At 44.2% G+C, this 22,402-nt stretch overlaps 1 protein-coding gene across 1 annotated transcript in view; it reads right to left on the bottom strand.

The window, feature by feature from the left end:
* LOC149367623 (uncharacterized) overlaps positions 1–22,402 on the bottom strand; it is a 225,783-nt gene that overhangs the window by 63,902 nt on the left and 139,479 nt on the right. Inside the window, exons 7-8 of the mRNA XM_089556426.1 lie at positions 21,604–21,795; positions 18,134–18,182 (exon numbers count right to left, since the gene is read on the bottom strand). Coding sequence (XP_089412552.1) covers positions 18,134–18,182; positions 21,604–21,795 — 241 coding nt within the window. The remainder of the gene's footprint in view (positions 1–18,133; positions 18,183–21,603; positions 21,796–22,402) is intronic.

Genomic DNA, 22,402 nt, shown 5'->3' on the forward strand with positions numbered 1-22,402 from the left:
TCCCATTCTCAGCTCGAGAACCCGCCAGTCGATAACTCTTCAAAGTGGTGTGTGCGCTTACCTGGCAAATGCAGCGCAGCACAAATCTGAGCAGGCTCATTCTTTTACAACTTCAATTAAGAGAGGCACACATTCCCTCTCCAGTGCATGCTTCTACGCTGCTTTCTCAATGCTACCTTTGTCAATACTAATCCAAAACAAACTACATTTATCACAACTGTATAATGTGCAAGCTGCAAGTGACAGGCTGCTTTGGCCAGCTCCATGCCTACGGGCCACAACCCCTTTCCCTCTCCGTTGTGACCCATGCCACTGCCTGGCAGGCCTGATGCACAGGGATAAAACAAAATGCGGGATAACGACAAACACTAGGCCACTCATGAGTGCAACATCCTCGAGAGCGATTCAAGCACGCTACACAGGCGTGTGGATGGCTCTACAGCTACTGAGCCCATAGTGCAGTGACGAAACCTTCCATCCTAGTACTGCATCGTCAAGCAACAGTAGGCTGACGTCCTTATTGCAGCGAATTCTCGTTATTTCAGTTACTGTCAAATCGAGAAATCCAGATAATTACAACTCCCCGCTCACTCCCAGCCAAAGCCCATGTAAGTCTATGACACTCTACGCTCGATAATTCGGAGGCTATGGGTCTCGCACCTGTTAATGCGAGCAAGTTTCATAAGGGAGGTTGCATCCAAGCAGGACCAGCGTGAAAAGAAATCGTCCCAATAGCACTATTCAAAACCTTAATTGCATGCTAAAGAGCTACTCACGGCCCGCACATCTATGACAGCGCAATGCAACGGCACAAGTGACGATGAGCCGGCAGCCCCGCGCTCAAGTCTAGTCACACCGCTTAATTTCAATTTCATGAATGGTTGGATAGAACAACAATGGAAAGCTGGGATAGAAGATGGGAGCATTCATTTTAGTGCAGGGCGGTGGCAGTTACCACCTGCTCAGCTTTCTTTTCTTCTTTAAATCTCTTTCAATTCAATTCAATTCAAACTTTATTTCCAACGACTCGTTGGGGGTCATCAGGCAAAAAAGCTGCCATTGGCAGCTTGAGGGTGCCTGATGCCCGTACAAGGCAGCAGCATATAGCCAACACAAAATTCTGAACACATGTTCAGTTACACTTTCACACAAATTGACTCATCGGAACACATTCGAAACACATCAAAACACAGCACACGAAAGTATACAGTACGAAAAACATAAAGGCAATGAAAATACATTGAATACGATTAGCTGCACAAAAACTGGGATGAGAAAAAAATTTCACGTGTCTGTTTTCTGTTACATGCGCTTAAGTCAAAATTTGCAGACAGTAATTTGTTAAGCAAGCACGGCAAGTTGTGCGTGAGCGACTGTAGCATATAATTTGTACGTCTGCGTGGTATCAGCCATGTCTCAGATCCACGGGTGCGACAATCACTTTTCTGTTTCTGCAAATGTGAAAGGGATTTTATGAGGCTCTTAAACTTTTCATCGGAAAATAAGTATGAGTACAGTAGACGGAACTCGTAAATTTTTTCGACGCTTATTATGTTATATCATGTGAAGAATGGTGCAGATGAATGTAAGTAGGACACATTTGCAATGCAACGAAGTGCTTTCTTTTGAAGAAGGAGCAGTGTTTGAATATTTGTTTGTGTGGTTGTGGCCCAAACCAGTGTACAGTAATTTATGTGAGAGGAAAACAGTGCATGATAAATTTGAAGTTTTGCTCTATCTGGAAGAAAATGACGGCATCGTGCTAGTGCGCCGACTGACGTAGACAGTGTCCTTGATAATGATTGAATGTGATGATTCCACGACATGTCAGCAGCAAAGGTCACGCCAAGAATTTTATGTTTCTTAACAATTTCTATGGGTGCCCCCCCAAGAACCAACCTTTCTTCTATCTGTGCTTGCTTCCCTCTGGCAATGAATAATATGGCCTTAGATTTATTGCCATTTATTTTTAAACAGTTCTTACTTGACCAATCCCAAAGTATTGTAAGCTCTTTTTTGGATTCTATTAATAGTTCGTCTACATTTTTACCGGTGAAAAAGATGCTCGTGTCATCTGCGTAGAGCACGTATATTGCATTGCTTTCCTTTTGCACGATATCGTTCACATAGATGTTGAAAAGAAACGGCCCTAAAATACTTCCTTGTGGCACGCCGGAAGTTAGTAATCTGTGTGATGAGTCACTTTCAGCGATAGAGACGCGCTGCTGACGATTCAAAAGAAAAGATTTAAGTAAAGCGAAACCAACTCCTCGGACACCATAACTGAACAGTTTGTCTAGTAATATTTCATGGTTTAGGCGATCAAATGCTTTGCTGTAGTCAATGAAAATTCCGAGGGTAAGTCTGCCTTCATCAATATTAGAGATTATTAATTCCTTCTGAGTTAATAGTGCTGTTTCCGTTGACCTGCCTTTCCGAAAGCCATGTTGAGCATCTGAAAGCATGTTATGTTTAACGAAAAAGCTGTTCATGCGCAAAAGAATATTCTTCTCTAAACCCTTAGAAAATACAGGAAGCACTGAGACGGGTCTATAGTTGTTAACATCGTTTTTATCGCCCCCCTTAAAAAGAACTGAAACTTTAGCGATTTTCATCCTAACCGGGAAACATCCAGATGTAAGAGCCAGATTGAATATGTATACTAGAAGCGGCGCAATAATATCGATAACGTATTTCACTGCCTTTATTTGAAAGCCGTCAATATCGCTGGCATTGGTGTTTTTCAAATTTATAAATGTGCGATAGATTTCTGTTTCATCCGTTGGGTAAAGAAATAGTGTCTCCTTACACTGGTAGTGAAGCAAAGCGCTAGTCGAGTTGTCGACTGCTGGCTTTGCCACATTGACGAAGTGTTCATTGAAATACTCGGCTAGAGGAATTCCGGATAATTTTTTACCATCTATTGTCAATTCAGAAGTGTTTTCTCGTGTTATCTGTCTATTTTGGGCTTCATTGAATATTTTCCAAACTTTGTCCGGACGCTCTTTTCTTGCAGTACTGAAAAGGTGGTTGTAGTGGTATTTCTTTGCTCTTCGCAATTCCGCGTTTAGTTTGTTCCGATACTTCTTAAATATTTCAAGTTTAGCTAGGTCTTTTGTCCTGAGGAAGGCTTGAAAAAGAAGGTTTTTTTTCAGTTATCATTTTATGTGTTCTGGTCCTAGCCAAGGTTTCCTTATTTTTTTCTTAAGTTTAACATTCTGATATGGAAACGACAACTCATACAGCTGACGGAATATTGACAAAAAGTCAGCGTAGGCGTCACTGCTGGAGACCTTGTAAAAAATGGATGACCAGTCCGCATGGATTATTCGTCTGCGAAATGTTTCAAGGTTCTCACTTGACAAGCATCGGTACTTTAGCCTCTTTGAACACTGTTGATGACATCGCCATAATAAATCCGTCTATAAATACACCATTTTATTTCAATGCAATTTTTATGCTGCACTTGGAACCTTTATGTCACCTGCTAACTTTTCAGCAACCAACCTTCCAAACGCTTTTTTTCTAACATCTAGCGCAGATTCATTCCCATGATCCTCATAATCTCAAAACCCTAAGGCCTCAGGGAGAGTGACTCTGCCAGCATCCACATCAGGATAGATACCAGTACATTCCAGTATAAGATGTTAAATTTGTTCTACAGGTTTACCACAAAACTGCCGATACGCAGCCTTGGTTCAATTTCCTCTTGTAGCCATCAATCCTCCAATCACTCTTGGCTAACTGGCACCAGAGATTTACTTCACTGGCCATTGTTAACTCCAAACCCTAAGGGCTCAGGAACAATGACTGTGCCTACATCTACACCAGGATGGCTACCGCTGCATTCTACTATAGCATGTTAAACTGTTTCTGTAGATTTACCACAAATAGCATTTATGTCATCTCGTTTAAATTTCATTTTGTAGCCAACAATCTTCCAATCGCTTTTGGCTAATTTGCATAACAGATTTACTTTACTGATAACTGTTAATTGTAAACCCTAAGAACTCTTGGAGACTGACTGTGCCTGCATCTACACCAGGATGAATACTTCCGCGTTCTAGTACAAGAAGTTATACTATTTCCAAACATTTACCACAAACTGCATATATGTCATCTTTTTTTATATTTCATTTGTCGGCATAAATCTTCCAATCGCTTTTGCCTGATTTGCACAACATATTTACTTTACTGACCACCGTTAATTTTAAACCGTAAAGCCTCAGGAAGAGTGAATGCTTGCGTCCACATGAGGACGAATACCGCAACATGCTAGTATAAGATGTGAAACTGTTTCTACAGATTTACCAAAAACGGCATATATGTCATTTTGTAGCCATCAATCTTCGAATCGCTTCTGCCTAACTTCCACCACAAATTTACTTCGCTGACTATTGATCATTTTAAACCCTAAGGCCTCAGGGAGACAGACTGTGCCTGCATCCACACCAGGATGTATAACACCAGATTCTAGTAAGATATCTTAAACTATTTCTACAGATTTAGGACAAACTTAATATATGTCATCTTATTTAAATGTCATTTCGTAGCCATCAATCTTCTAATCGCTTTCGGCTAACTTCCACCAAAGATTTACTTCATTGACCAACGTTATTTTTAACTCCTAAGGCGCCAGGGAGACTGGCTGTGCCTGCATCTACACCAGGATGGATAACACTAGATTCTAGTATAAGATGTTATACTATTTCTAAAGATCTGCCACAAACTGCTCATATGTCATCTTGTTTAAATTTCATTTTGTAGCCATCAATGTTCCAATCGCTTTTGGCTAATTTCTCCCACAGATTTACTTCATTGACCAATGTTAATTTTAATTCCAAAGGCCTCAGAGAGACTGACTCTGCCTGCACCTACACCAGGATAGATACTACCATATTTTGGTATAAGATGTTATATTATTTCTAAAGTTTTGCCACAAACTGCTTACATGACGTTTTTGGCTAACTTCCACCTCTGATTTACTGACCAATGATAATTGTTAATCATAAGGCCTCAGGGAGAGTGACTGTGACTGCATCCACACCAGGACGGTTGGTTGGTTGGTTTATGAGGTTTAACGTCCCAAAGCGACTAAGGCTATGAGAGACGCCGTAGTGGAGGGCTCCTATACCGCCACATGCTAGTATAGTTAAACTGTTTCTACAGATTTACCAAAAACTGCATATATGTCATTTTGTAGCCATCAATCTTCGAATCGCTTTTGGCTAACTTCCACCACAGGTTTGCTTTGCTGACCATTGTTAATTTTAAGACCTACGGGCTCGGGTAAAGTGGCTGTGCCTCCATCCGCACCAAGATGGATACCACCACGTTCTAGTATAAGATTTTAAACTGTTTCTACAGATTTACCACAAACTGAATATAAGTCATCTTGTTTAAATTTCATTTTGTAGCCATCAATCTTCCAATCGCTTTTGCTAACTTCCACCACAGACTTACTTCTTTGACCATTGTTAATTTTAAGACCTAAGCCATCAGGGAGAGTCACTTTGAAGGACAACCGGAGCAGAGACGAACTGCGGCGGTCCCTAAGTGGCCTGAGCGCGCCAGCGAGAGTCAACAAACTTATTCCTTTATTAGTGCCTACGCTACTTCTGCTTCTACGACGGCATGTCTCAATATGTATTTTACCCATTCCAACATGCTAATTGTTTCTGCAGATTTCCTTCATACTACAATATGTCATCGTCTTGGTTAAATTCTATTTTCTGGCCACCAAATTTCCAATCGCCAATTGCTAACTTCTACCACAGAATCATTCACATGACGACTGTTATATCAAAACGCTCAGGCCCCAGGGAGAGCTCCCAGAATTAAACACCGGCACCGTTATTCTTTACCAAATACCTCTCTGTACTTCATATTTGTTAAACCCTATAATGGCCTTTGGTTCATGTTCGCAGCATCTCTTCGCCCATTAGCCCTAACGGTGTCTTCCTGCGTATCTTCCATGTGTGTCTCCCCTTCATATACCCACATCCCGACATATTTTAATTCTGCCTGCCTGGATATTTCCCGGCCTGATCACTGGAATCACTGAAGATCATCACACCTGACTTATTTGTGCTGGAAATGAAGTATAAAGCATACCCTTCGTCTCCACAAGCATTCACCACAGTCTACAAATTTTATTGGTGACCAGGTGATACTACAATACTGTTTGCATACATGAAAATTCGCAGCCGCTTCGACCCAGTTATAATTATATCCTAGATTACAACTTAAATTCCTTTTGTAGCCTTCCTTCCATATTTCTTATATCACTCATGAACAGCAGCGATGATGGAGGGCAACCTTGCCGTAATGTTTTCCATGCCTCGACAGTTGCCCTACTTCTTATTCATGTTATGTCAACTTTTTATCCCGGACAATTTTTTTTAAGAAATCAGTTATCCCATTACCGATACCTCACCTTGCATTATATTCCGCGGGAGTTCCCTGTTCGCGTTGTCGTATGTATCGCTTATGCCCAGGATGGCTAAATACACGAGCCTGTTTTCCCTCTGCAAATTTCTATGCAATGGGTTGTGGGGACCCTTTTGGTTGGCCTCCCTGCGATGCACCCTCCTTAGCTTGGTTAGTAGCCTTAACTAACAAGGGAGGGCGCCCGGGGGATCACGGACTGTTCGGCGCAACGCTCCGCTCTTCGCCGGCGGGCGTCCTCGTGGTGGAAACAAGCTCCCATCAGCTCGTCCTGTCCGGCCGCGGAGTTTCTCTCTTGCCCTGGCGTGGGTGAACGTTCACTCGTAACTGTGCTGGTGAGTCGGACGACCTCGATTCCTTAGCGTATTTTGTTGCTAGCCGGCGTTACTCTAGTTGCATCAATAAACGCCTTGTTTGTGTCAGCCAGAGTGTCGTTCCTCTGTTCCCGCAGAGCAAGGCCCGCCGTGGTCGGCGAGCGCTCGGTAGCGTACGCGACCACGGGGTGGGGTCCGCGCGGTTTTGAACTGTGTCAGCCGCGGTTGAACGGGGAGGACGTAGTTATCTCCCCTATCTTTAAACCCCACAGGTTAAGCACGAACAGAGACTGCAATTCATAGACTGCAACCACTTCTGAACCCGTTTTCCTTTCAATCCAAGACTACGTTTTAAGAAGAATGGCCTGAGGGGCGAGTTGGTGCATGATGAAATGAACGGCGGCGCAACAAGGACACTAACAAAAAAGGGGTCGTCACATGCGCACACTACCAACTGCTTATTACACGAAAAGGTGGCATATTTAAACTACAGCTCAAGCATGACACTCATCGCATTATCGCTCCGAACTCAACACGTGCAAAAAAAACTGCAGCATCAGGATAACAGACAACAAACATTTAGCCCCTGCAGAAAAAAAACTAAGAGATTCCGATAACAGAAATTAGAGGAGGAGGCCATCTCGTAGCAAAAGCAGAGTTATAAAATGAGAAGCAAAGAAGTCAGAGTTTAAAGCAGTCAGAGCATAAAGTTTTTAGAAGGGCGAGTGTGTTGGATGTATTCCCCCTGAGCAAAAAAGGAACTGCTTCCGTACGGATCGGCGCACTCCAAGGCAGTAAAAAGGGCGATCGCTTCACTTTGCCTCGAGTCCGCACTGCTTAAGCTCTGTGCTCACATTGCTGAGGCTAGCTTCAACAACCAGATCGAAAGGTTTCAGATGGCTGGCTTCCCGTGTTCTGTTGTTTGCAGCGTAGCGGAGAACGTTCTCCTTCGAAAAATGAAAGGCAAGAGCAAAAAATCCAATGCTAAGCCGGGATCAAGGCGACCACAAGTAGTCCCTTATATACACCGAGGGGCGCACAGCTTGAAGAAGATTCATGATGTTGTGAAGGTATAGGATGCGCAATCAAAGGACGAACCACGAAGAAAGACACAGAGACACACACAAGCGCAACTAACAACTGTTTATTTCTTCCTTGGAACGCTTACTTATACACCTGGCCACGCATGCTCAAATGCAATCTTTAACCACAATAGTCATGCCAAGGGCTGTTAACGCAGACGCGAACGCAAAAAGTTGATTTCGGCTACGTACAGAGCCACGGACGTGTCACTGATACAGTCTACAGCGTTTTCCTTTATGTGGAAAGCTTCCAAAGCCAGCCACGCTTGTTCACTTTTGCTTTTTCCCAGTATCACGGTCTCGTCAAGTCGCGGTGCGCAATTTCGGCAAGAACTAAGATGGGACACAAGGTGTGCCCCTTTGTCTGTGTTGTTCCTAACTTTATTCGCATGCTCCCTGAGTCGCTCGTTTATGCACCGCCCTGTCTGCCCGATGTAGGTCTTACCACATGAAAGAGGGAAGGAGTATACCACCCCGGTGGCGCAAGGGATGTAGGTAGACCCGTGCCTGATTAGGCATCCACTCCTTCTATCACCGCACGTGCGGGCGCACAGCTTCGCCAGTTTATTCGGCGCAGAAAACGCCAGAGGGACACCATGCCTGCCTCTTCACCATGCTTCTTGACACCATGCCTCTTGACACCTCTTGACACCATGCCTCTTGACACCATGCCTCTTGAGGTGACGAGACACCTTATGAAGAAGAAGAAGAAGAAGAAGAAGAAATTTTCTTTATTTTGCTTGAGCAAAAAAGGTGACGGAAGAAAAAGCTGCTTAGTTGCAGCTTGACAAAGCTCCCGCCACCCAGACAGCAAGCACTTGCACAGCACATAGTTTTACAAAATTGATAAAACAGTCCTCTGAAAAGAGCAGTCAATTGTGAATTGTCACGTGCAGAACAATAAACAAAATAGACACTTGAAACAAGATTAAAAGAAAAAAAAGGAATCCGTGGTACAGGTTAAACAAAAATTTTATAAATTCCCTTGTGCGACATTTGCAGAATGTCTATTTGTTTTTCGTCCAGTTCATTGAGCGCATGCGGTATGGCGTGTTTTAGTCGTTGTTTTCCGTACATTGTACGGGAAAATGGAATGAGCCATGGTGACTGATAGCGAAATGAATAGGTATTTGTTGGTTTTTGTAGTCTAGCTAAGGTCAGAAATGTCTCAGATTTTCCTTGTATTGCATTCTTGTACTTACTTAACAGGTTATAAGAGTACATATCTTCCACTTTTAGAATGCGATGTTTGAGAAAAAGGGGTCCTGTGTGTTCTAAAAATGATGTGTTTTCAATAATGCGGATGACCCGTTTTTGTATTAAGGCAAGTTTATTGATGTTTGACTTGGTGGTATTTCCCCAAAGCAGTATACAGTAGCGGAGTTGTGAATAGAAAAGGGCATTATATAAGAGCTTTCTTGTAGCTAGTGGGAGGGTGTGACGGTGTTTGTTTATTGTACCTACAATCCTACTTAGCTTTGTCGACAGATGTTGAACATGCTCGTTCCAGGACATGTGCTCGGAAAAGAACACGCCAAGCGTTTTCACACACGTTTCCAGCCCAAATGTATACGGACCGAAGGTAATGGTGGGAGATATTCCAGGTAGGACTCCGGGTGCACGAAAAAGAATACATTTTGTTTTGGATTCATTTAGTATCAGGCTATTTTTTCGGCACCATTCCTGTAGATTGTTACAGAATAAACTGGCATCTGTTTTTATTTCTTCTAAGTTTTGTCTAGATATCAATACTGTGCAATCGTCTGCATATATGACAATTGTGCAATCTCTGTAAATTTCTACAATATCGTTGATGTAGAAAAGAAAAAGAATGGGTCCTAAAATGCTTCCCTGTGGGACACCCGATGGAATTTCTTGTAAGTGCGATTTATTTCGGTTTATCTCAACATATTGATGCCGGCCAGTCAAGTATGACCGAATGAGCTTAAGTGAAATACCCCGAAATCCATAGTGCTCTAATTTTTCTAGTAATATTGGATGATTTACACGGTCAAATGCCTTGCTGAAATCTAAGTAAATACCTAAAGTTGTAAGTTTTTTCTCGAAATTTTCCAAGATTACCTCTTTTTGTCTTAAAAGAGCGTCTTCTGTGGAGCGGTGTTTTCTGAAACCGAACTGGTGATCCGTTATGAGGTTATGTTTTCTTGAAAAGCTTTCAATGCGTATATTAACAACTTTTTCGAGTCCTTTAGAAAAAATCGGAAGGATGGATACTGGTCGGTAATTGCTTAAATTATTTTTGTCACCCCCTTTGTGTAAGACCTTGACACGGGCGACTTGCATATTGGTGGGAAAAACGCCAGTAGATAAGGAAGAATTAAATACGTGTGTTAACGTGGGCGCAATTATATCCAGAACATATTTTATCGGTCTTACTTCCATATCGTTCGCATCAACGCTGTGGCTGTTCTTGAGTCCTTGAAAAACATATATTACTTCTGACTGACAAGTAGGGTGAAAAAATAAGCTTTGCGATACTGAACGCACAGAAGAGGAGGCCTCGGAACAGTAGGCCGTGCTTCCTATTTCTACGAAAAATTGGTTGAAGCGGTCCGCAAGCACTGTTCCGCTTACTTCTTGATTATCAATTACGAGGTCTGGTATTGAACTTGCCTGTACGTTCCTCTTTAGTAGTCTATTTAGATTTTTCCAAACTAGGTCGCTATTTTGCAGACAATCACTATCAAAAAGGCGAGCGTAATACTCGCGCTTAGATTTTTTGATAGCTTTATTTAATTTATTTCGAAAACGCTTGAATTCCCTCAGTTTGTTGACGTCACGAGAGTCTACAAAAGATTGATAGAGCTTGTGTTTTTCAGCTATAAGTTTGACTATGTTGCGGGTAATCCAAGGCTTACGGGAGCGCTTGAAACTTCGATGTGTTTTTAGTTTGAAGCAAGCGAAATATTTTTGCTTGAAAATTTCTATAAACTTGTTGTATGACGCATTAGAATCTTCAATTGCAAAAATTTCACTCCAGTTCGTCTGAATAATTGCATGCCGGAACTCTTCCAAAGTATGCGGTGTTATTTCGCGGTACGTGACTGTATGGCATTTTTGGTTCAAGTTATTGTGTCGCTTTATCAATAAAAAAATTGGCATATGATCACTGATGTCAGAGCTTATGACACCTGACCGAATATTACACGATGAATTAGTCACGAACAAGTCTAACAGTGATGATGATAAAGGAGTGACTCTTGTTGGAGTGGCAATGACATTCTGAAAGGCATTGCACTGTAAAACAAGTAAAAAGTCTGTAGTGGGTTCTGTGTTCTTCAGAATGTCAATATTTAAATCACCGCCTATCGTTAGTAAGCAACCACTACAGTTTGCATGAGAGAGTAACCCATCAAAAAATTGCAGGAACGCGGAAATACTTCCATTTGGAGGTCTGTAAATAACAGAGAACATATTTGTGCCTTTCCTAATACAAAGAGTTTCATAGTCGCCGGTGATACAGCTGTACTCCGGTACGATTTCAAAACCGGTTAGACAAGTTTGAATAGACACACCACCTCCTCTAGTATTTTTTCGATTTAAGAAATAATGATTGTAGCCTTCCAGCACAAAATAGTCGCTGTCGTCAGTGTACCACGTCTCGGTCAGCATCAATACATCGAATGGTATAGCACATGCCTCTAGTAGCAACAACAAATCATCATGCTTTTGGTTAACAGATCTCGCGTTCAAATGAATCAGCTTTATCCATTTCTTTGTCTCTGTCGCACTTAAAAGACCAGAAATGGCCTCAGGGCAAATGCTATGAGTACCCATGATTTATCAAAAGGAAAAGGTAGTATCCCAAATTCACGTATACGATCATTTCAACTGCTGTCGCAAATCTTTTGCAGATCACTTTCGTATTTAATCGATACAACCGAGGATGACTCTGTCTGGCGCGCGAAAATGCTGCCATTCCTAACCCATACGAACCGCCAGCCGAAGTCGCGCTTGCGCACAACTGCCTTTCCTAGGAGCTGTTTCACGAACGGACAAAGATGTTCATTTATATAAATTGGTTTGTGGTCTTCTTCGGAATTTTCCTCTGATTCTGTCGCTATGATAGACGTCGTGAGCCTTTTCTTCCGCGACTTATCAAGGACCTTATCGCGTTTCTCTCGTCGTTGGAACTGGACTACTATGTTTTTCTGATTTTTTTCCTTCGTTGGCACACGGTGGCATACGTCCACATCACTCGATGATATAGGCTCACCGATAGCATTTCCAATCTTGTCCAAGATACCAAGAAGGTTTTCATTCGGTTCTTCGGTGATACCCTTGATTTCAATATTTCTATTTCGTGTATATTGCTCAGACTTCACAAGGTTGTTCTGGCAATCTGCAAGATCTTTTTCAAGTATGTAGACTTGCTGCTTCAATTTTTCGTTTTCTTTTTGTAGCAAGCTTTTTTCGTTCAGAGTGGTTTCGAGGCGTTTATTTGCCTCGTCTAAGCTTTTGCTAACGAACTCTACGCTCTGTTTCATGTCTTCTAGTTCTGTGCGAAAGCCACGCTCTTCTGTTCGTAGGCTTCGTTCTATTCCCTCTTTGAAGGCTTTAAGTTCTAATTTGAGTTCCTCTTTCAGCTCTCTGATCGCCTGCGCAACTTCCTTAGACATTTCACACAGTAGTCTGAGGCAGGCACACTCAAAAAGTCACCGAAGGCAGCAGTGACAGCAAAAAGAGAAAAAAAAAACCCTAATTATTGTGCACAAAAAGTGTACTAACCTGCAATATGCAGAAAACAGGCGTTAGCTGCTGCTTGCTGTGCTGTCACTGCTGCCAAGTGCTGCACACGGGTTCTGCGCCGGCTTATATGCCGAAGATGGGGTCACGTGATTGGGTCACGTGATTGTAAATTGATGTCGTGGCGATAACTTCGTGGCCTGGCTTATGGCGTCGCGCGATGACCGCGTCAGACAGGCAGGTGCGCAGGCAGTGCAAGCTTTGATCCGGGGGTTGCAGATTTGCGGTAGGTATGACTGCAATATGCAGAAAACAGGCGTTAGCTGCTGCTTGCTGTGCTGTCACTGCTGCCAAGTGCTGCACACGGGTTCTGCGCCGGCTTATATGCCGAAGATGGGGTCACGTGATTGGGTCACGTGATTGTAAATTGATGTCGTGGCGATAACTTCGTGGCCTGGCTTATGGCGTCGCGCGATGACCGCGTCAGACAGGCAGGTGCGCAGGCAGTGCAAGCTTTGATCCGGGGGTTGCAGATTTGCGGTAGGTATGACTGCAATATGCAGAAAACAGGCGTTAGCTGCTGCTTGCTGTGCTGTCACTGCTGCCAAGTGCTGCACACGGGTTCTGCGCCGGCTTATATGCCGAAGATGGGGTCACGTGATTGGGTCACGTGATTGTAAATTGATGTCGTGGCGATAACTTCGTGGCCTGGCTTATGGCGTCGCGCGATGACCGCGTCAGACAGGCAGGTGCGCAGGCAGTGCAAGCTTTGATCCGGGGGTTGCAGATTTGCGGTAGGTATGACTGCAATATGCAGAAAACAGGCGTTAGCTGCTGCTTGCTGTGCTGTCACTGCTGCCAAGTCAGATATGGCACCACCACAGGCCTGAACGCTTCGCGTTCGCTCGTCCCTCTCATACTTGGCGTACCGGTCTTCATCTTTCGCATCAGGGCCTCGGCAACAGCAGTCAAGAGCGACATAGGGAAACCTGCTGCCGAAAGCCGGCGGACCTGATTGTCAAAACTTAGTCTGCAATTGATGCACACACGACTTTTTGAGTGCCGATTCCATGCAAAGGGAAGCAATGCCTCTTTTCACAATTTTGGAATGCTCTGATTTGTACGGCAAAAGTTCCTTTTTTGCACGAGGTTGGTAAGACCAACATACATGCAGCACGCAGAACTCTAGTTTGAGGTCCAGGAACTGCAGAACACTCCTGTGGGGTAACTCATGCGTAAAACCAAGACCTTGTCCGTGTTGCTTAAAAACTTCTAAAACTTCATCAATCGCATCCTGGCTGGAATAGTCACGCGCTAAAAACACTAAAAAATCGTCAACGTACCTAAACACTTTTAAAACCTTTCCCTTGCTAAAAACATCGTCTAAAGACTTGTCAATACTCGATAAAAAAATTTCTCAGAGAACTGGAGCAACACAGGACCCGATACAAATGCCGTTTCGCTGCAAAAATGGCTGGTCATTAGAAACAATAACAGTGACCTTAAGATAATATTCTAAAAGATTTAAAAAATTCCCCACAGAAAGTCACGTAGCGTTCTGGAAACTAAGCTCACCATTTTCCTCAATGCATGATTTCACCGCATACAAAAGCTCGCGCTGTGGCACTGAATAGAACAAATCTTCTACATCTACTGAAAAAGCATACCCGACATTTGTGTTACTTTCCAAAAACCGCACTACATCTTCCGAACTCTTAGTCCTGAACGGATCGTTAACCTTTAGCAATTTTAGTCTCTTCTGCAAGAATAAGCTTACATTGTGCTGCCAACAACCAGACTCACTGACTATGGTTCTGAAAGGTATTTCCGGCTTGTGCGTCTTTGCCGTGAAGAAAACAGATAAGCACTGACCTCTACTTTTATCTATATCCCGAGCGAGCACCGTTAGTTCAAGTTTTTTGCAGAATTCTATAAACTTAGTTTTTACTTTTACTGCACTTTTTCGGACTGGGACAAAGTTTTTTACTGCCTGCAGCGCTTTTTCATCAAAAATGCCCTTTTCAACAACTACAAAGCCACCTGTCTTTTAAGACAGGTGGCTAAGACACCTGTCTTTTTTAAGAAGGTTGCTGGCCGGTACGACGATCCTGTCGTTTTCTCCGCGTCAAAAAAGCTGAGCGGGTTACGCTCGCGGATCGGCCAGAAGAAGAAAGCCCTGTGAGAAAAGAGGCACGGCAGGCATTTCGTTCCCTGTGCCGTCGGAGTGGTGTACGAAATCCCACTGACGTGCGGGGGTCTATATAGGCCAGACGGGTCGTTGCAGTAGCGACAGGGCACAAGAGCATGAAAAATCATTAGAACACGGAGGTGGGTTGAATTTGCCCCTACATTGTAAAGATTGCAAGTGTAAGCCAGTGCTTAACGGAATAAGGATTCTGGGCAGGAGTCGTGATCACGTGGCGCGTGAATTCTTGAGCCTTTCATGTACAAAAAGAAGGGAAGAACTTGCGTTAGCGACTCCTCAGTATCCCTTCCTAGAAATGAAGTTGGTTGGTTGGTTGGTTGGTTTATGGGGTTTAACGTCCCAAAGCGACTAAGGCTATGAGAGACGCCGTAGTGGAGGGCTCCGGAAATTTCGACCACTTGGGGTTCTTTAACGTGCAATGACATCGCACAGTACACGGGCCTCTAGAATTTCTCCTCCAAAGAAATTCTAGCCGCCGCGGCCGGGATCGAACCCGCGTCTTTTGGGTCAGCAGCCGATGAAATGAAGTGTCCTTTATTGATATTTTTTTGTGAAGTGATGTACTGTGCGTCTTTTCAGCCCTGCATTTCTAGTGGCCGTCTGTTGTTTTTTCAGGTGAGTTGTTAATTTTGTTATTGGTTTTGTCGTTTCCTTTTTGTTCTTTTTCGGGTTCTGACTGCTTTTGCTCCATGTGTTTGACTCTGCCTTTGCTACGATTGTCATTTGCTTTTTACTTTTTTACTTTTCATTTTATTCATGGTGTTTGGTTTCTGACTGCTTTTGCTTCTTATGTACGACTCTGCTTTTGCTACGATTGTTCGACACTGCTTTTGGTACGAGATGGCCTCCCACTCTATAATTTCTGTTATCAAAATCTCTTAGTGTTTTTTTCTGCAGAGGTTGATTGTTTCTTGTCTGTTATCCTGCTGCTGATGTTTTTTTTTTTCCACGTGTTCAGTTCGGAGCGATAATGCGATGAGTGTCATGCTTGAGTTGTATGTTTAAATGCGCCACCTTTCCGTGTAATAAACATTTGGTAGTGTGCGCATGTGGCGTCCCCTTTCTTGTTAGTGTTCTTGCCGCGCCGCCGTTCATTTCACTACGTTTTAATTTGGTTAAATGGCTTTAAAGTCCCAAAGTGACTCAGGCTATGAGGGACGCCGTAGTGAGGGTCTTCGGAAATTTCGACCACCTGATCCACAGCAGTCGGTACGACTACAATTTTAATTTCACACCTGCATTGCTTACAACAGATGTTATCGTAATCGGTCTGAAGGATTTTATGTGCATCTTATCTCCTTTCCCTTTATAAACCAAATCATTTTACTGTATCTCCAGCTTTGCGGAATGTGCTTATTTGTTGCGACTTGTCTCCAATGTTTTTTAACAACGTTTCCTTGCTTCTTGGTCAAAGTTCATTCTTAATACAGCGCAAAAGACATGGACGCAGACAGAAGGGGCATGCACAGCGCTGGCTTTCAACTGCATTCAAATCAGTTCATTATTCAGCTTGATTGGAATTTCGTCTGTCCCTGCAGTTGTGCATTTAGGCTTCCAGCTTTTTTGCAGCCCAGGTAGGTCAGTTCTAAGCTGCTTTCTATTATGATGTCATGTGTTGCTCCTTCAATTAGGAAGATTACCCTGTCGATGCTCCTAAATAAATCAGCTACAGCTGATGTAATGTATTTAACAGCGTCACCTCGCTCTAACATTTTTTCCCTCGAAATCTTGAACCTGTGGTTGCTTTCTTTGATTCGTTTTACCCAGCCAGCTGATATGGTTCCATAATTTTCTTGGCCCCTTTATTTGCATCGCGAACCTCAGCCAGCCAGTGACCAGAGCACTGCTTTTTTTTCTTTTTGGCCTGGATGAGGACCTGCACTTGCTGCTTCTTTTGTTCATAAGATTCGCATTTTTTGCCTACGTCCTTTTCTTTGCTTCTCAGTGCTCCCTTGAGGCCACCCGTCATTCGTCGATGGCCTCCTTAATTTCCTTATTCCATCAGCTTCATGGCTTCCTCTGTGCTCTCCAGTGGTTTACCCCTTTTACTTGTTCCATTTTTGTACTGGGTACTAATTCTAAATGACTATAATCGCACTTCTCCATGGGGCGTTTCAGTATTGCTTCCGCTACGCCTGCTGCTATTAGCGCTACTTGTTCCTAATTCAATTTTATCACCCCTTTTCACGTCGTCTGCATTTTTCTTCTGATCAGGTCTTCTATCTGAAGCCAATATGTTCGTGACCACTTCGCAAGCTTCGAGCCAGCCTGCAGCGACTAACCAGCTAGTATCAGCCAGCCAGGCAACGTTGTGAATGCCGGTTGGCGTGCTGCTGGTGTTTTCTCCCATTTCTCCCTTTTCAATGCGAAAGCATTACTAGCCCCATTACGAGAAAAGTCGGCAGCATGCGTCAGTGCGTGTACTCGCATATCGCACAGAAAACGCCAGCAATGCCAAGAAAAATACGGTGACGTCACCAGGCGGCCGTATAATGCTCACAGCAAGCTGGGCGCTATCATTTCAGGCAATCGTATACATGTCGTTCATCTGTAGATACTTCCTATTGGCTGGCCTCTATGGGCGCCAATTTTCTGCATGCCAAAAACTTGATGCAACTGCTTCTCGTATACTGTTCCGGGTGGTGTCATACAATTTCTCGGTGGATATAGCTTACATTGCTAGTCAAGTTGGAAGCAAGCTTGTGACAGGGGTTCCAAGCAACGACATAAGCGCCTTCCGTATGCCTTCCCAGACTCCTTAACTCTTCTCTTAAGGCAAGGTTGAGGTGTGCACCGAGATGTGCGGCAGTTACTGCACCATTTCCTTTCCTCAGAATCAATTTTCGCATCAAAACTGTGTTCCTTGTACAGCGTTCCGAGTGGTGTCATACATGCGCGGCAGAGTGTGGGTGCGTGCCAGTGCACCCAGGGAGAGTAATGCTTCCCACATGTAAGCAGCCCTAAGCCGCATTTTTTTTTTCTGCTTGGTTTGCTTCGCTTCCGTCCGCGTGGTCCGAGTGCGCTGAAGCCTCCTCACATGCAACCGGTCGTGCCATGATGGATGGAATTCAGGCCCCTTACAATGTACTGCTCTCGACAGCATGCGTGCAATAGAGCATGGAGAGAAATAGCCCCTGTTGCAGCAGTTTTATCTCAACACCATGCACCCAATCTTTCACTGAGACCAGAGCCACCTGATGGCATCGCAGGCATTTGCGAGCTGTATTATCTCCCATCCGTCCCATGTGTTTGTGCCTGTGCGCACTGTGTCCCAGCTGGGACAGCCGCTTCGCGCACAGCAAGCACACAAGAGCAGAGCACTGGACTGGTTGAATCGCATAACGTTTCCACTGAACAGACTCTGAGGGAATACTCACTCCAGAAAGGGGGCGTCCGCTGCTGACACCAGGCATTCCGCAAGCACGTCTGCGCATGAGCAGCCAGCGTTAGAGTCCTTCCGCAAGTACAGCCTTTTAGGCAATGAGGCACACAACGGACCAAACCACAAGCGGCCACTGCTGCACCAGAAAACAGACTGACAAGAGCCTCGCACTCTTGTCCAAATAATATCCACAGCATCAAAATACAGAGCGTTACACAAACGTACAGTCTTTGGAAAAAAAGAATACAGTCGAGCCTGACAGGGATATTGCATTCGTTGCACCCGAGATTCGTAGTGAGTGGGCTTCCCATGTCACCGCCACAAAGTCACACAGCGTCAGTCCGCTGTGCACTTCTGTTTCTTGAAACTGCACTTATTTTGGTGCTTTCCCGAGCAGCCGTATGCCCCTCGGCAACAGAGTTGCTAAAATCGCTTTGGGGACGCAATAGGTGGGCAGGTCATCAGATGCCTGGAAGAGTGTTGGCACTGCGCGTACTAATATTTGCGTCAGTGCATGGCTCTCCAATGTACCCACTAGTCTGTTCAGGGAAAAAATGTAGTGTAATAACAGAGAATGATTTACTGCACACAGGAAGGCTGGTTTTTATACCATCGCATCACCATCACTATAGTTCCTTTGGCTACAGCCCGACAGAACTTGCACAGCCACTTTCCATAAGTGCAATACATTCAGCCACAATTATTTCACGTGCCAGGCGGTTTTTGTGCACTTTAAAACCGCACAATTTTTGACAAGGGGCATGCCAAACGCGGCAGTCGGCTGACAGGCCATTCACATACATTTTCTTCACATCACGCCCATACGACAGAAACCTATCATTCATGGGCATGACGTGAAAAGCGTGAGTGGGAAAGTTCTGTGAGTCCACTGCTGAGTCATTCAATACATGCCCCTTCTCAAAAAATGTGTGGTTTTAAAAGCCGACAAGAACCGAATTTACCGAGCTTACAGCACCTCCTCGTTCACTGTAACTGAGCTTTGCAGCCGCACTTGTTCATCGTGTCTTAGATACAATGCCATTGCCCTAATAAATGCATTCGTGCTTGGCGCGTCACGGCCTTACCTGTGTAGTACCATTAAACCCAACACAACAACAACCTAATATATACTTTGACAGTAGCCCCGTCCTTGTTCATAATAAGCGAGCGTTCATTATAACATGTTTACGCAAAAGGCGTACTGGCGCTAAAAAAACGAAGACAACACACACAACAGGACAGGACTGGCGCCAACTTCCAACTAGTTTATTCACAGAAAAAACCACTTCACGCATGAAGTTCCCCACAACAATAGCCTGCAGTTTCTTGATTTGAAACTTCAATTTAAGCAGGACCGCCATGTTTGTTGGTCCTACAACCCGAGATCGTGCAAAGAGCTACTGCCTTTTAGTAGTGCACATTCCAAGCTAATTAAGCGCGGAATCGTTGCGACATGCTTGAATGCAGCCTTGGATAAATCGTGTGAGCATGAGATGGCACAGAGCTTCGATGCGCAAATTGAACGCTTTCATCAAGCCGGGTACCCAGAACACCTCATCACTAGCATTAGTGAGGACCTGGTTAAGAAGCGCAAGCGGATGTTGATGGGAGAACAGGGTCAAAAAAACAAGGATAAAGAAAAACAACCGACGGTGGTGATTCCCTATATTCACCGGCTTTCGCACAACCTGAAGAAAGTGGCCAGCAGATATAAGATCAACGTGGTGCTTTCTGCTCCCTGCAAGCTGTCGCGCGTTTGCACTTTCAACAAAGTAAGAAAGGTTAAGCAGTGCAAAAAGAAACACCAAATTCGCGCCACTGAATGCACGGCTGATGTTGTGTATGTTGTTCCTCTAAGCTGCGGCAAGGAATATATCGGCCAGACAGGTCAGTGCTACAATGAAAGAGTGAGGCAGCACAAGATTGCTGTAAAAAATGGCTATGGCAGCCACATGGCCACTCACTGCAAAAGCTGCAAATGCCGTCCTGGTTTTGAGAACACCAAATTCATTGCAAGATCAAAAGACAGATTAGAGCGTGAAATAATAGAAGCCTATTACATCAAACAGAGGGGCGATATCTGCATAAGCAAACCTTCTGTGTCATTGTCAGAAGAAGAGATTAGGTTTCTGAGTGGGTCTCTTGCAGCGTTATAATCATTCCTTTGGTCCGTTTGGCACGTGCATCTTTGTTAAATCACCCCTTGTTTCTGGTTTGTCTGTATCTTTTTGCATGCAATGTGGTTCTTAAGTGGTTTTTTCTGTGAATAAACTAGTTGGAAGTTGGCGCCAGTCCTGTCCTGTTGTGTGTGTTGTCTTCGTTTTTTAGCGCCAGTACGCCTTTTGCGTAAACATGTCATGCTACAACCAACTAGCTCAAATCAAAGTATTGCTGGTTCATTATAACAGCGGCTGTTATAAGTGGGCTCCACTGTATTTGAAGGCTTCTCTTCTGCACATGTATTCAATTATTTTTTTAAGCGTTTGCAAGTGCCGTTTACCGTGTAATAGTCTCGTATTAAATGTTCCTGTTTGTACCGTGTTCTCTATTTTCGACTAGATGCAAACATTTGATTCGCTCATAATACCGTCGCAACCGTAATGGTTCTAAACTAGCTCCTTCAACGAGAGCAGCTGGTGAGGTACACCAACTGTAGATGAATGGGCTGCTTTTAATAGGGACTTTTCAAAATTTAATAACATTATAAGGGGTCTCACACATCTCAAGCACATTCAAGAACCTGTCTTATAAAGTTTTTGTATTTTATATCGTCAGTACACTTCTTCAGGGCCGTTTTAATGTAACAGTTTTTGCATCGCCTTGTTTGCAATGTAGAAACATGTTCATTACATCATAGATTAGAGGTGGGAATTGCAGCTAGGTATGTGCTACTTTTAACGAACGACAGAAGGTGACCATTAATGGAACGCAGAAAGGTGAAGGGTTTCCTTTTGCGCATTATTACCATCGATAGTGGTTTCTTTTGCTGTTTATTTACATTTGCCCCATTGTGCACGAATATTTTATTCTGGATAATGATGAATCTAGTCAGAGCTTGCCAGCCTGCCGTTGCTGTGGCAAGAGCATTTGAAAACCATTTGTCTCCTCTGAGCAGCAAAAAATACAAACGAGCTTAACGATTTTGCCCCGCCCGTCAAAACAGTTGTCCGGAGGGGCTAGGGGATGATCCAACTGATTTGAGCTGAATGCCAGATTTCTACTATTCACTGCTCTCAACACGCCGACAAGCATGTCGCGCATTTTGTGGGCAATGAATAAAATGCAACTGCCATCTGTGCCCTTCCCTTGTTGCATGCACTGCCTCCTCTCACTGCTTGGATGCACCTCTCAGCAGCTCGCAAGTTCGCTGCTGCTGCTGTCGCTCCAGAGCACTACGAGGCACGATCTCTCCTGGCACCTGACTGCAGACAAATGTCCGCGCGAGGCGTTCCCTGTATCCCTCACCGGGCAGGCGCAGGCGGGCGCACAGCGGTGCGGCCCGAGTGCAGACCAGGGCGCTGACGCACTGGACGGCGGCGATGCGCGGGGGACCCAGCTGCGCCTGCAGGAGGACACCCTTGAGCGAGCACAGCAGCTCCGCGAGGGATGATGAGCCCTCTTCCAGGTCTGCTGCCGGCAGCAGCTGGCACAGGCTGTCTGCAGAGGTTGGGTGCACTTCACTGCTAGGCGCCCATGAGACAAGTACAAACTGTGGTGGTGGTGGTAGTGGTAGTGGTAGTAGTAGTAGTAGTAGTAGTAGTAGTAGTAGTAGTAGTAGTAGTAGTAGTAGTAGTAGTAGTGGTAGTGGTAGTGGTAGTAGTAGTAGTAGTAGTAGTAGTAGTAGTAGTAGTATAGTAGTAGTAGTAGTAGTCGTAGTATAGTAGTAGTAGTAGTAGTATAGTAGTAGTATAGTAGTAGTAGTAGTAGTAGTAGTAGTAGTAGTAGTAGTAGTAGTAGTAGTAGTAGTAGTAGTAGTAGTAGTAGTAGCAGCTGCAGCAGCAGCAATAGCAGTAGCACTAGCAGTAGCAGTAGTATGTTTATTTTGCCATATTATGTATAGCCAGGCCGGAATGAAACGCGAACACGAACATGCCGTACTTTTCTATTCTGCAGAGAGATTTCTCGTTACAACCGGTTTATGAATATGCACTTTGGTAGACCCTTTTCTCTGAAACATGAATCAGGCTAGTTGTAGACTGCACTTGAAAGTGCGCAGGTAAAATATTTCGTTTTGTTCACAAGTGCTGTTCGCGTTTCATTCCGG

This window comes from Amblyomma mixtum, chromosome 1 (genome assembly GCF_055824585.1).
Source record: "Amblyomma mixtum isolate Tamu chromosome 1, ASM5582458v1, whole genome shotgun sequence".
NCBI lineage: Eukaryota > Metazoa > Arthropoda > Arachnida > Ixodida > Ixodidae > Amblyomma > Amblyomma mixtum.